This window comes from Juglans regia, chromosome 13, assembly GCF_001411555.2.
Source record: "Juglans regia cultivar Chandler chromosome 13, Walnut 2.0, whole genome shotgun sequence".
Classification (NCBI taxonomy): Eukaryota; Viridiplantae; Streptophyta; class Magnoliopsida; order Fagales; family Juglandaceae; genus Juglans; species Juglans regia.
This window is the reverse complement of record NC_049913.1, coordinates 38,842,450-38,857,018: the sequence shown is the minus strand read 5'-3', so window position 1 is coordinate 38,857,018 and position 14,569 is coordinate 38,842,450. Positions and strand designations below refer to the sequence as shown.

General features: G+C 39.0%; 1 protein-coding gene across 1 annotated transcript; it reads left to right on the top strand.

Annotated features, from left to right (window-relative positions):
* Positions 1 to 11,341: 11,341 nt before the first annotated feature.
* On the top strand, positions 11,342 to 12,703 carry LOC118344298. Its single transcript, XM_035684801.1, has 2 exons — positions 11,342 to 11,961; positions 12,059 to 12,703. Exons 1-2 carry the CDS (start codon positions 11,933 to 11,935, stop codon positions 12,597 to 12,599), a joined length of 570 nt encoding a protein of 189 aa, XP_035540694.1. The 5' UTR covers positions 11,342 to 11,932; the 3' UTR covers positions 12,600 to 12,703.
* Positions 12,704 to 14,569: the final 1,866 nt, after the last annotated feature.

Below are 14,569 nucleotides of genomic sequence, written 5' to 3'. Positions count from 1 at the left end.
AGTTCAGTTGTCAGGAAAAAAGATCTCCAACAGAGAGAGGAAAAACAATAGCAGAGAGAGGAAAAACATTAAAAGATAGAAGAAAAATTCCAACATGCAAATGAAGAAATCCATAAAAAAGAGAAGGACATTCAAAAGAAAGTGTTGGTTATTGTTAATGTTGTTATGTTGTATTGGGACTTAGCTCATTTGCCAAGTTTGTAAAGTTGTAAAGTGTTAATATCACTTTATGTGCTACACGATATCAGACTTGTGATGTTACAATAAATAATTAGAGTTTTTCAGACTTTATGTGCTACACTGTCCAGAAGCCATACTTCATAAGAAAATTCTTTACGGGCGGTCTTGCATGAAAATTGGAAAAAAAAAACATACTTAAATGTATAATGCTTAGGTTAAGATAAGCTTCTAAGCATACTTAAATGTATGATTATATAACAGCTTCTATATATACTTAAATGCTTAGGATAATGATCGGGAATGTTCATGACATGCAGTTTCAAATTTGATTAGTTTCCAAACTCAGTCGCTCATTCTTCAAAATTTCAGTCTTCAATTAATCCAGACATAGTAAAAATTGCACTTCATTCATTAAAAACTCGCCAATATGGAGTAGCAACTTTGAGAATACATCATCAAAAACTCGAAACCAAGATAGAGTAGCATCTCTTAGAATACATCATAAAAAACTCAAAATACAAAACTATACAATGATTGAACTGATCTGAGAATACATTATCAAAAAATCAAAATCTAAAACATCAATTTGGATTTAACTCATCAATTGAGCACGCTGGTCATGATGTTGAGGATCCATAACACCTCATCGATCTGTAAAAATTACAACTTAAAATCACAGCCACAAATATAAAACTCAAAATACTTTTAAAAAAAAACATGTACTTACTTAAAAGTCGCATACCTGTGAAATGACACTTTGTTGTGAGCCAGGCACTAACACTACCTCTGTAAAAACTGTAGGGCCACTCGAAATTTTGTCATCTTCCGTTTGTTTCTTTGCTTACTTTTGAATATATACATTTTCTTAAAAATCAAATTAAATAAAACTAGACATATTAAATTCATATGAAATACCATTGAAATAAAAAGAGATAACAATGGAATACATTTATTCTCTTTTTATTGCCACCGGCATCGCATTGGTTTTTTTAGTACGTTATATCAAATGTTATAACATCTCTAAAATATCCATATCTTACTCTGCTACATGCATCAACCTAAAACATATTTTTTAATCTTCCGTCGTCATTTAAATTCATCAGTGAGTGAAAGCCCTCATTATTCCAAACCCAGTCTGTTCCCATATTTCTTGTAGTAATCAATGAGCTCCGCCTCAGTTTTTAAAACCATCCCAATCGTTGGCTCTAAAACCCCCCACTAAGCTTATCTTTGTTAAAAGTCCTCTTTTTTCATCCCTCTTATTTCTCTCGACCGTTAGTTTATACCGTTTCTTTAGAAAAATAAATGTCAAAAGAAAAAAAATATATCTCAATGTAAAATCAATTAGAAATCCCCAAGGAGAAGAGGAGAAATGCTCACTTGATGTTTGAACACCCAGGAGGATTCGAAACTGGTCTTGGGCAGAATCGCTATGGAGGGAGGGAATGTAGCTGAATCAAAAAAATTGAGCTCTAGGGAATTTTTGACATTTCACCATAATTTGAAGAGTAGAATTACTATAAACTCCATTCGTGCGCACACAAGCCCTTGTTTGGGGTTATACCTAGCAGTTCCCTTCTCTCTCTCACAACAAAAATCCCTTCCCCCCATCATCTCCTCTCTCTCTCTCTCTCTCTCTCTCTCTCTCTCTCTCTCTCTCTCTTAATCTTCCGTATCTCTCTCAACCCCCTTCATACCCACTCTCTCACAACCCTCTATCTCTTTCCCCGATTCTCTCAACCCCATCATCTCTCTCTTTCTCTCTCTCTCTCTCTAACCCTCCATATATATGTACATATATATTATTTTATTTTATTTAATCTCTCTCTCTCTCTCTTTCTCTCTCTCTCAATTTCCCTCCACCCATACATATATTTCTCTTTCTCTCTCTGTGTAACTTCCACCCACAGCCACTACTCCTTACTGTTTTATCACCACTAACGATAATACTAGGTAAATTCTCATCCCTCGTAAAAAGTATATTTAATGAATTTTGAATATAAAATTTATTAAGATTTGATGTTGTGAATTTTTCATAATATACCTAGTTGATTAGGGTATTAGGATTAATTTTAATGTCGCTATTATATGGTTGAGTGTAGACCTTAATTACATTGAATTAATAAGGGGAAAGAAGCCTGTGTATGTGCTGTCCGGTAGTGTATTTGCAATGTAGAAATTTAGAGTTTATTAATTTTGGAGGATAATTTTTTAGAACAAGTCGAAATTCATGTTATTAAGGATTGTGTGAAATTTTAGAATTAAGTGAGATCATTTTGAGTGTAAAAGTTGACAGAATATAATAGCCTTAAAATAGGTTCTGAGTGACCATTGGCGAAGGAGTATTATTTCAAGTAGAAATCGAGGTAAGTGGCTCTTTATTGGATTTTTAATAAAAGAACTGTTGGTTTTGTTTGGAATGATGCACTTGTGTATTATATTTCAAATTTGTATAAACTTTGAATTTGCGCACATTCTTATACTATTTTGGTCATGCTTGTGGAATTGGTACAAATTTGGTAATGGTTGGAATGTTTGAATAATGATATGTGGCTTATTAAATTTGAAAGTTAAATGTGAGCATGCTATTTATTCTTGAACTCATGATATGAATGTCTTTATGACATGTTTGACGTCCCTCGCAGCATAATGTCTTTGTGACATGATATCTTTGTGGTATATTGATGCCCTCGTGGCATGATGTCTTCCTGGCATGATGTCTTTATGGTATATTGGTGATTTCTCTATTATCATATGGCATTGAATATGATATTTGGCTAAATATGTTGGTTGAGATAAAGTTGTATTACTCACATTATTTTATTGAGAACTTATTCACTCTCTTATAGTCAAGTAAATCACCAACTCTCACACCCCTCATTAAATTGCTACTTACTTAGCACGTGACAGCTCACCACTTCATTTCACATATTTTTCAGAGTTGTACAAATTCATTCATTTGAAATGATAGTTTTTGAGTCAAAAATTTTAAAGTGGACTTGGTCTAGTCAATTGATGCTAGAAGTTTTGGGGATTAATGGTTCTGTTGCTTAAAGATGGTTTTGGTTGTACAGAGAGTTTTCTTATTGTCATATTTTAGTTATTTTAAAGTTTTTATTGGAGTATTTGTATTATAATTATTTAGAATTTAATGGCTCTAGTCGAACTTGTGAATGAGTTTTTTAGGATCATTGTATTATAGTTATGAATAGTTTGCAGATTATGTACTTGGTATATGTTTGTAAATAGCAAGAAAGTTTTGAAAATATAAACAGAACTTTGTCCGTTTATAGTTTTGGATTTGGGGTGTTACATGTAACATAAGCCAGATAGCTAGAATCAGACAGTTAGGATAGTTGGCAGCCTTTCTAAGGAATGTGTGGCGGAGCCACGTTTGCGCACTGGCGAGGACATAGCACAGGAACCGAGATCCAAAGGATCTAGAGGTAGGGAGTCCGATTGTGCCACGTCTGTGGTGGTAGGAGCCACGTTTGGCGACTTCTCTTATTAAATGTAGTTCATACTATATTTGTTTGTGTTGACTAGATGTCTTCGTATTTAGTTGGTTTGTAACTGTTTGGTTTATTTTTTAGTTGAGTTGTAAATGTTCCTATAAATAGCTTTTTGTACAGCTACAGTAAAAGGTGAAAATAGATTGCAACTTTACCTTCTCTTTAAAATAGTATCAGAAGTTCTTGAAGCTTCCTAAACTCCTGCGATAACTTTTTCTCTTCAATGGCTTCTCTCTATGATGTCTTCAATGACACAACAAGTCATTTTTTTCTTCACCACGGTGATAGTCTTGGAATCATTCTTGTCACGCAACCCTTGACCGGCAATAATTACCATACTTGGGCCAAATCCATGTCTATGGCTTTAATGGCCAAGAACAAGTTAGGGTTTGTTGATGGCTCTCTCCCCAAACCTATTGCTTCTGATGATCCATTGCTTCTTCCATGGATTCGATGCAACATCATGGCTACTTAATTCTCTTTCCAAAGAAAATTCTATAAGTGTGATTTACATTAATTATGCATTTGAGATTTGGACTGATCTAAAGGAAATGTCTCAAAAGAATGGGCCATGTATTTTTCAATTGCAAAAATCCATTTCAATTTTGGTTCAAGGCCAATTATCTATTGGTGCCTATTTCACTCGATTGAAGGCTTTATGGGATGAATTGGTTAATTACAAGCCAATTCCAAACTGTTCGTGTGGTGCTATGCATACTCTTCATGAATATATTTACCAAGAATGAGTTCTCCAATTTTTGATGGGTTTGAATGACTCCTTCAACTTACCACCTCTTAATAAGGTTTTTTTCCTTAATACTCCAAGAGGAACAACAACGTGATATTACTCTTGCTAGTCTTGGTTCTTCCTCTATTCATGCCTTTGCTATTAAGTACGATATTTCAGTTGGTACTTCTAGCAAGATTTCTTCCAAAAATGACTGATCATTTTTCAGCATTATGGCCTTACTTGTAATACCCAGCTCCTTCTTCTTACGTACGTTTCTCTCTTTCTGATGTATGTTTCGTCTTGATGACGTAAGCAAACCCTAATGGCAGAGATTATGTGATCATCTGCCTTTCTCACTACCGATTGCGAGTCACGTTATGCGTGTCGAACCATGATAGCGTGTCTCGAAAGATATATTGTGACTTCTAGGGCACGCCCGGTGTTTTAAATATGCTGGAAATATTTATAAGGAGTATTTCCATCATTATTGAATTAATATTTGATCTTAAATATGACAATCATAATATTATTGAAGAGCTCCAAAAATATTATAATTGCCGGAAATCATTTTAATATTATTATTAAAATGATTTCAATTATTTAAGATATTATGATATTTAAATTATGTTGAGAACTTTTATTAAATAAATGGTTTAACCCTTTAAATATGTTAAGTGAGACTTCATCATTCTATTAATGATGAAGAATATTATTTTATAAACTAAAGTTAGTTTAAAATAATATCTACCTTAATTCCTCTAAGTGCTTTTAATTAAGTTAACGTTTTACGCATCTTCAAATTAGTATTTCAATTCCTCGTTGTTAGATCATCGTGTAGACCCCCAGACGAAAGGACTGGGTTAAATACCCAGACCCCTCTCTTTTCCATCTCATTTTTCCCGTAACCCTCTCTCTCCTCCCTCTCTCCTTCGGCGTACGCAGTACGCAGACCACCCACGCCGAACGGCTTAAGGCCTCAGCCCGGCGCCGCCGTGCGTCGCCTGGCCACACCGCCGACACCACCGGCTGCTCCTCACGCCGGCGAGCTCAACCATGCCAACCCCTCCACCTCACGCTCCCTCTTCCTCTCCCTTTGAAGTGTGAAGCCCGAACGGGCTTGACGCGCGTAGCGCCGCCGTGCGCCGCCCAATGGCTCCACCGCTCCCACGGCGAGCTCTTCTCCCACCGGCCATCATCCTCCACCAAAGCCAGCTCCCATGAAGCAGTCCTCCCCCTCCTTCCACGGCAAGTACCCGAAATGGGTCTCTAGCCCATTTCCCACCGTGTGCCGCAGTACGCGGCCACCCACGACCACCATGCGACGCCATGGACCTCCTTTCCCTTTCCCCGAGCTCCTCCATGTGACCCATGGCCAGAAACCCCCTCCTCCACCTCACGGCTCCTCACTCACGCACGCACGGGTTGCACGCCGTGCACCACCGTGCACCGCCACCCATGGCTGATGACCGCCATGTCCAGCCGACTCAGGCCGCCACCAAGCCAACCCGACCTCCATTGGCCCCGATCTGCCACCCACGAGAGCACACTCTCTCTCACTCTCCCACGGCTTCTCCTCCATGGAATGGCCAGATCCGCCACCGTGAGCTACCGTGGCGCCACCTCGACGCCACCACGAGATTCACCACACCTCCTTTAGCCAAGCCCTAGGTCTAAACCATCACTTTATGTGATGGGTAATCACTGCACATGATGGACAGTCACTGCGTGTGATTGACCGTCACTGTACATGGCTAGATCCACCATGTTATGCTCTTTACCATCATCACAAGGCTATCACGAGCCTTTCCAAGACCACACCTAGCTATCTAAACGCCTAAACAGTCACCGTACGTGAGTTAGCCGCCACGTACGACTCTTCCGACATCATCGGCTATGCCGGTCAATGAGCAACACACGGGTTATCCCGTCGATGGTATAACCCTCTATCCCTTATTAATTATGTTGGATATTGATTAGTTGACTAGGTTGTGGACTGTGCTGTTAGTATTTGTGGAGTTGAGGCATTGTGATGAAGTGTTGGGCATTCTGTGTAGTGAAGTGTTGGGCTTATCTGTATTGTATGGAGGTGCATTATGCTGTGTAGTGTACTGTGATGTGTTGGGCGTAATTGGGAAGTGTGCTGTGTAGTGTGATTGAGAAATATGTGCTGTAATGGTGGCACAGTATATGTGGAACGGATACAATGCACACTGAGTGTACTCTGTGTGCATGTGGCGTGTTATGTATGTAGGGAGTACAAATGGAATGTACTCCATGTGATGATGAGATGCACCATATGGCGGGTACGCCATAATGGTGACATGCCGTGATGTGTATGAAGGGAGTATACGATGGGTGTACTCTGTGTGGGGTATAGTATATGTGAGGAGTACACGTGGAGTGTACTCTATGTGGTAGAGTAATGCACCATGTGGCGGATATACCATAATGGTGATGTGGCATATGGGATGGGAATAGTACACGCTGTGTGTACTTTATGTGTGGCGTAATGTAAGACAATGAGAGTATATGTAAAATATACCCTCCTGGCGTATGGTGGAACGGGATGAGTACAAATGGAGTGTACTCAATGGCGTAATGCGTGTAAGAGGAGTACATGTAGAATGTACTCTATGTGGTGGACGATGCACCATATGGCGTGTATGCCATATTGGTGATGTGGTATGTATGTGGAGAGTACATGTAGAATGTACTCCATGAGATGGTGCGATGCACCGTATGGCGTGTATGCCATAGTGGTGATGTGGCGTGTTGTATATGTGGGGAGTACAAATGGGATGTACTCCATGAGAATGTGAGATACACCATATGGCTTGTATGCCATAATGGTGATGTGTCGTAGTGTGTATGAAGGGAGTATACGAGAAGTGTACTCCATGTGATATAATGATGTACCATATGGCGGTTATGCCATAGTGGTGATATGGTGTGTATGGATGGAGTGCATGTGGAATGCACTCCATATGATTGGGGATGCACCATATGGCGTGTAGGCCATAGTGGTGATGGAGCGTATGTAAAGGGAGTACGAGTGGAACGTACTCCCTGTGATGGAGTGATGTACCATATGGTAGGTATGCCATAATGGTTATGTAGTGTGTATGAAGGGAGTATACGTGGAGTGTACTCCACGTAGCAGCGACACTACGTGTGACGTGTCGTAGAGATAAGGATGGTTATGTGATTTATGGGCGTGGAATGTGATGGATAGTGTCGGGAACTGTGGAACAGTGTCCCGAAGTAGTTATGGCGTAACTTGTAGTCTGAGGTGACAAGTGTCACTGCGATGGACTTATAGCTAAAAGTATGCGTGAAGTATCAAAGCAAGTATAAGAGTGCGCAGCGGAAGCATGGCTGAGGAATGTCACGAAGTGACATGACTACTAACAGTCGTGCTTGTGATGGGTGAAGTAGTGGAATAAGTGTAAGAGTACGCAGCGGAAGCATGACTGGGCAACGTCACGAAGTGACGTGGTTATTGGAAGTCATGCTTATGATGGGTGAAGTGTTGAAGTGTAGAAATGGCGAAACGGGAACGTGACGAGATGTCACGATGGGACAGAAGTACGTGAGGAACCGTACTCGTGATGAGTCAGGAGTGATGAAGTAGAATGCTAGGTAACACGACAAGGTCACAGTGTAGCACTGGAGCAATCTCGGGCTATATAACGTGACATGAAACGTAGTTATGGATGGAGTCTTGTCGTGTTAAGTGTTGGGATGAACTGTCAAAAGGGACGGGTAGCGTGAAGAGTCATGCTAGCCGGGTTAAGAGAAGATTGGTATCGGAGTATGACCCTTGTCCCTACGAGCAGGTGATCAACGTGTTATATACGTTGATCTTAGGTGATAAAAGGGATAAGGTACCTGTGTAACATGGTGAGAGATACATGCCGGACGGATTCACTATATGTAATGGGTAATCTGTCATGAGCATAGTTGCACGGTGCTTAAGCCTCAGAGTTGGCTTAGAGCCATGTGTCTTTATGGATGGGAATGAGGATTTAGTGTGGGCCAAGATGCATGAAGATAGTGACGGATGCATCGTTAGGATTTAGATGTGTGATTCCATCAGTCGGAATCATGCATCGAATGTGGTTGTAAGAAGAGTAAGACAAATGTCCTAGTGTCTTAATCCTAAGGTGAATAAGGGGTTCACTTTAGTGGATGAGCACTCGAGACAAGACTTTGAGTTGGAAGTTGTGGTGACCATAAGTGGTCCCCGAAGGGTCTAACCTAGTGAAGGGCACGTAAGTGCACGGGATAGAAGGAGAGTGTTCTAAGTATAGCGTGGTTCTATTTATAGTTTAAGTTACTTATGCATTAGATATAGAATGATGCTAAGGTTATGTGTATGCATGTAGGTTGCCATCTGACAAGCACGTGAATGGACTGAATGACATGTAAGTAGCATGGAGTCCAGGTAAGTGTTACGTTCATACTCTTCTAGAGTTATCAAAGATACAAGAAACGTTTTTCCCTTAAAATGCTCACGAAAAGACTAAAACCGTTTTAAGAAAGAAAATGCTCAATGTTCAAAAGTATAAGTATGTACGGCCCCTCATTGGCAGCCCCTTTTTACGCACCCCAAAGTATTAATTGTACGCATGTGAATGGATGACTATACGCTGTATCTATTGTATGTATTTTCTAAGAAAAACCCATAAACTGATGAAGATGCATGAAAGGCATGAAAGCAGATGCTTTTGTGAATCCTACGAACCGACGCTCTCATGTGCACCACGAGGTGATACTTGCGGATGCCATGATTGACGACGTTCAAGGTGACACTTATAGGATGCCACGGAAGCTGACGCTTAAGCCCATGTATGTTCTTTGTTAAAGAGAAGATAGAGCTGAAATGAAATTGAAAAAGAAAACGGAAAGACCATTTTCGGGCTTACGCCCCAAACGATACCTTCTCACGAAAAGAAATGTTTTCTCATGAAAAGAAAGGACTGTAAAATGAAAGAAAAAACTAAATGAAAGCTTCAGCTCCTTCGAGCTGACATGAACGAACGAATGAAAAGAAAGAAAGAAAGAAACGAAAGCATAAATGTATGAAGACACGTAACGGCCACATGACATGAATGAAAGGGTACCGATGAATGGGCAGATTGCAATGCCGGGTAAGTAGCGCTGGAAGTGCACCCAGTGCTGCCTCCTATGAAAAGGGGTTCCCAACTCGTGGCCACGGGCGGAATTCGGGTCCAAAGGAAGACCGCTAACCCCAAACACACAGGGCGTAATTGTGTGTACTGGCCTATGAAAGCGATAAGAAAGAATGGATGTACGCACGCACGCACGAACGCACGAACACACATGTATGCACAAGAGCACGGGCTCTTTAAGAAATGAAGGCACTGATGGGGGAACGTTTTACGACAAAGCCCTTTTTAAAGTAAAATCCCGTACAGAGACTCTTGACCAAATGAAGGCACTGACGGGGGACACGTTTTAAATAAAGAAAAGCCTTTCGAAAGAAAAGCCCCGTCTAGTGACGTTTTCAAACGAACGCACACAAGACACGTAGGCACGCACATAATAGTATGTACGAATGATGAATGCATGAATGAAAACCTATGTTGTTATATTTTAACCGTATGAAGTAATGCTTACGAGTCTTCGAGTCATTTTAGTTTTTATGCATGTCCCTCCCACTCACAGGAACTGCACGATCAGGACGGACACAGCCCATGGGGAAGAGCACGGAAGTCTAGGCACGAGTTTTAAACGTACGAGGCCTTTTTATTATAAGATTTATGTTTTCCGCTGTAACCCTCTTTTATGATCAAAGCACATTTTATTTATAAACGTAGAGTCTCGCACCCTGGGGATTCAAGTGAAAAGTTTTAAACAGGACGGTAATTCCCGTCGTCCTTTTTATAAAAATATTTTAGAAAAAGTCCCACTACAAGGACGGGCGTTACATTACTGGTCATGTTATTGAAAAGTGTTACAAACTTCATGGTTACCCTCTCAAATATAAGTCCAGACAGAAGCCTCAATCTATGGCAAATAATGTTGTCGCTGTGGATAATGCTTCTACAACTGCCTCTCATGTTCAATTAACTGAGGTTCAATATCAGCAACTTCTCTTTTTTCTTAATGCACAATTGTCTGCTTCCTCTGTTTCTGATGATTCGCATCAGGCAGCTGCTGCTATTACTTCCACATTTTCTTAGCTCTTAGAGCACTGTCATTGGATTCATCAAATTCATTTTCAAAATTTGATGAAAAGTACATGTTTTCTATATATCTAAAACCTCCTTATCCATAACTCCATATTGGATTAGCCATTGGATTCATCAAAATAATAATATAATATTATTTTTTTAATAATATTTTTTTTTTTTTTTTATAATATATTTTACAATTACACTAATATATGTTAATTAATAATTTAATTTGATACTTAAATTATTATTTTTGAATTACTTTTTTTTCTCAACCTAATTATCCAACAAACACATTTTGACAACCATTCTTCTACCTAATAATCATATATAAAATTTATCAACACATTTACAATTCTTTCATCCAACAAACATATTACCAATATTTCTTCTACCCAATTGTCATATCTAAAATTCTTGAAATCAACAAACACTTCCACAAACCCTTCTTCTCTACCTCACATCTACAATTCTAAAAGCTAACAAACACATTCATTCCACCATGCACAATATCAAGCATTCATATCTATAATTCTTGAAACCAACAAGTAGATGGTGCCAACAATTCTTCTTTTACCAAGTTTTTTAGCTACAACTAATAGTCTCATATTAAGCCCTATAAATAGATCCATCCTCTCATTACTTCCCACTCATCAAAAACCAATCTTTCTTTTTTCATTCCATCAAATTTTTTTCTCCCAATTCCTTATGGATCCCTTTGAGAGTATTGATCATATGGAAGATGAAGATTATTTTGATCACGAGGAGTATATGATACAAGCAATGGACCTACATAGACAACAACATGCAGCCGAGAGAGCATCTGCTTCACATCGTCGTAATTCTCAACCTCGCATGTTCATCAGACGTAATCCATTGGAAGGTCATGAGCGCCTTTGGAATGATTACTTTGCTGAGCCGTCAATATATCCGCCAAACGTTTTTAGGAGGAGGTTTCGAATGCATCGTAATCTTTTTTTACGCATACATTCTGCAGTTGAAGGTCACGACGATTATTTTGTCCAAAAAAGAGATGCCAGTGGGAGACTTGGATTGTCCTCCCTTCAAAAGATAACTGCAGCAATTAGGATGCTTGCATATGGGGTTACGGCAGATCTTATGGACGAGTATGTAAGAATTGGAGAAAGCACCGCACGGTTGAGTATGAAGAAATTTGTAAAGGCGATCGTGTCAATTTTTGGGGGTGAGTACTTGAGGTCTCCAACCAACAGTGATATATCGAGGTTACTAGAAGTCGGACAAAACCGTGGGTTTCCAGTAATGTTGGGTAGCATTGATTGTATGCATTGGAAATGGAAGAACTGTCCTTGTGCTTAGAAAGGTATGTACTCTGGTCACGTAAATGAACCAACTATTATTTTGGAGGCTGTTGCATCTTATGATCTTTGGATATGACATGCTTTTTTTGGTTTGCCTAGGTCTCATAATGACATCAATATACTCGATCGATCTTCTGTTTTTACTACGTTGGCCAAAGGTCATGCTCCTCCGTGCAACTACACAATCAATGGTCACGAATACACAATGGGATATTATCTTGCTGATGGTATATATCCTTCATGTGCAACATTAGTGAAGACAATTCCTGCTCCACATGGAAAAAAGAAAAAACATTTTGCTGCTTGTCAGGAGTCTGCAAGGAAAGATATGGAGCGAGCCTTCGGAGTACTCCAAGCTAGATTCGTAATTGTGTGTGGACCTGTTAGGTATTTTCAGCCCCGAGTTCTAAAAGACATTATGTACACATGCATTATCTTGCACAATATGATCGTTGAAGATGAGCATCATCAATATCTCGGGACTGACCAGTTTATTTACAAATCCAATGATGATACTCCACATGAGCCAATTTCACGCGATAATATACCTGAATTCAGGGAGTTCATTACGCAACATCATCAAATTAGAGATAGAGGCACTCATTCTCAACTCCAAGCTGACCTTATCGAGCATTTATGAATTTGCATAGCCATTCATAATTTACGAGTTATGAAGTTTATTGTCGTTGTTTATTGTCGAGTATTTGTGGAATATGCATGGAGTTCATTGTTGTTGTTTATGACTTTTAAATAAGTTTATTAGTTATGATGTGTCGTTGTTTATTGTTTTAAAGCTTTTTATTGGAATATTGTTTTAAAGCTTTTTAAAAACAATATGAATGTCATCTGGAGTATTGATGTTTTTGGAATATGAATGTCATTTGGAATATTGCAAATTCATATTCATGCTTTAAAAAAATATATAAAAGACAATGCACATTCTGTGGTTGCATTGTTTATTTTTAATTTTATCATTGTTGCATTGTTTATTTTATCATTTTAAGAAAATATATAAAAGACAATGCACATTCCTTCGGCTAATATGCCAAAGTATGATACAAGTGGGGGAATAAAGAAAAGACCATCATTATTTTATCCTATCCTGTTTTGTCCTATATACTTTTATCATGGAATAGTCAAAAGGTGACAAAATGTACCAGGCTTCTAACTACAAGACAAGCAACAAACTGAGGGAAGAAGAGAACGAAATAAGACATACCTGTTATAGCTATTTTCAAACCAAACAAGTTACTAGGCAGATTACATTACTGGCTGTCCAGCATCAACAAAATAAAATGACTATTCCACAACAACATCAACTAACATTCACATTACAAGTGACTGTCCAGCCTCAACAAAATAAAATGACTATTCCACAACAACATCAACTAACATTCAAGAGACTGCTGGCTGTCCAGCCTCAACAAAATAAAGTCTCTAAAATCCACAACAACATCAACTAACATTTACATTACAAGTGGCTGTCCAGCCTCAACAAAATAAAGTCTCTAAAATCCACAACAACATCAACTAACATTCACATTACAAGTGGCTTTCCAGCCTCAACAAAATAAAGTCTCTAATCCACAACAACATCAACTAACATTCACATTACAAGTAGCTGTCCAGCCTCAACAAAATAAAGTCTTTAATCCACAACAACATCAACTAACATTCACATTACATGTGGTTGTCCCGCCTCAACAAAATAAATTCTCTAATCCACAACAACATCAACTAACATTCACATTACATGTGGCTTTCAAGTCCTCAACAAAATAAAGTCACTATTCCACAAAAAAATCAACTAACTGCCCAGTCATCTATTTAAAACAAAACGAATTCAGTAGTACTAGTGGCTGCCCAGCCACTAAATACTGGAATTTTGGGTTGTAAATGAACTAACAGTTACACACCTCCATGAGGTATGAAGGGAGATGTGTCGAATGTACCTTCGGAATTATTCAAAGAGTCCTCATAAATTTTCTTCTGAATATTCAGGAAATAGGCTTCTTGCATGACGATCATATTAGAAAGATCCTTACTCATGATCTCCGCCTCGAACTTCCTCTTATCAAGTTCTAGTTGTGCACCTCTCATTTCATCAGCCTTCGTCACCCATGCTCTCCTCTCTCCCATGAACAGTCGCCCTATCAGCGGTCATTTTTTCTAACTCACCGTTGAAGTCAGCATCACATGATTCCTGGGCCTTCCGCTTCCTGAAGTTATATTTCTCAAGTTTTTTGCCTGGAGGCCTCTCAACATTCTCCTCCACAACGTCATCGGGAACTTCAAGAGACTGCTCATTGGCTGGACGTTTATCGGGTGGTTTTCTCCTTGTATTCAGATTGTTCATGTGTTGCTGCCATTTGGGTCGGTGTCTCAATTGACACCAACAATGCTCCACTGTGAAATTCCCCTTCTCTATCTCTTTGTACATTATTTTAACTTTTTCAATCTGAAAAATTGAAGGAATATTGTCAAAAAAATAAATAATAGATAAAAAATACATTATTTAAAGGAAAATGGTACATACCTTGTCTTGCTCGGTTGCACCACTTGGGTGCAATGATTCTACTTGTTTGTGCATGTTTGGATCATAGACCAACG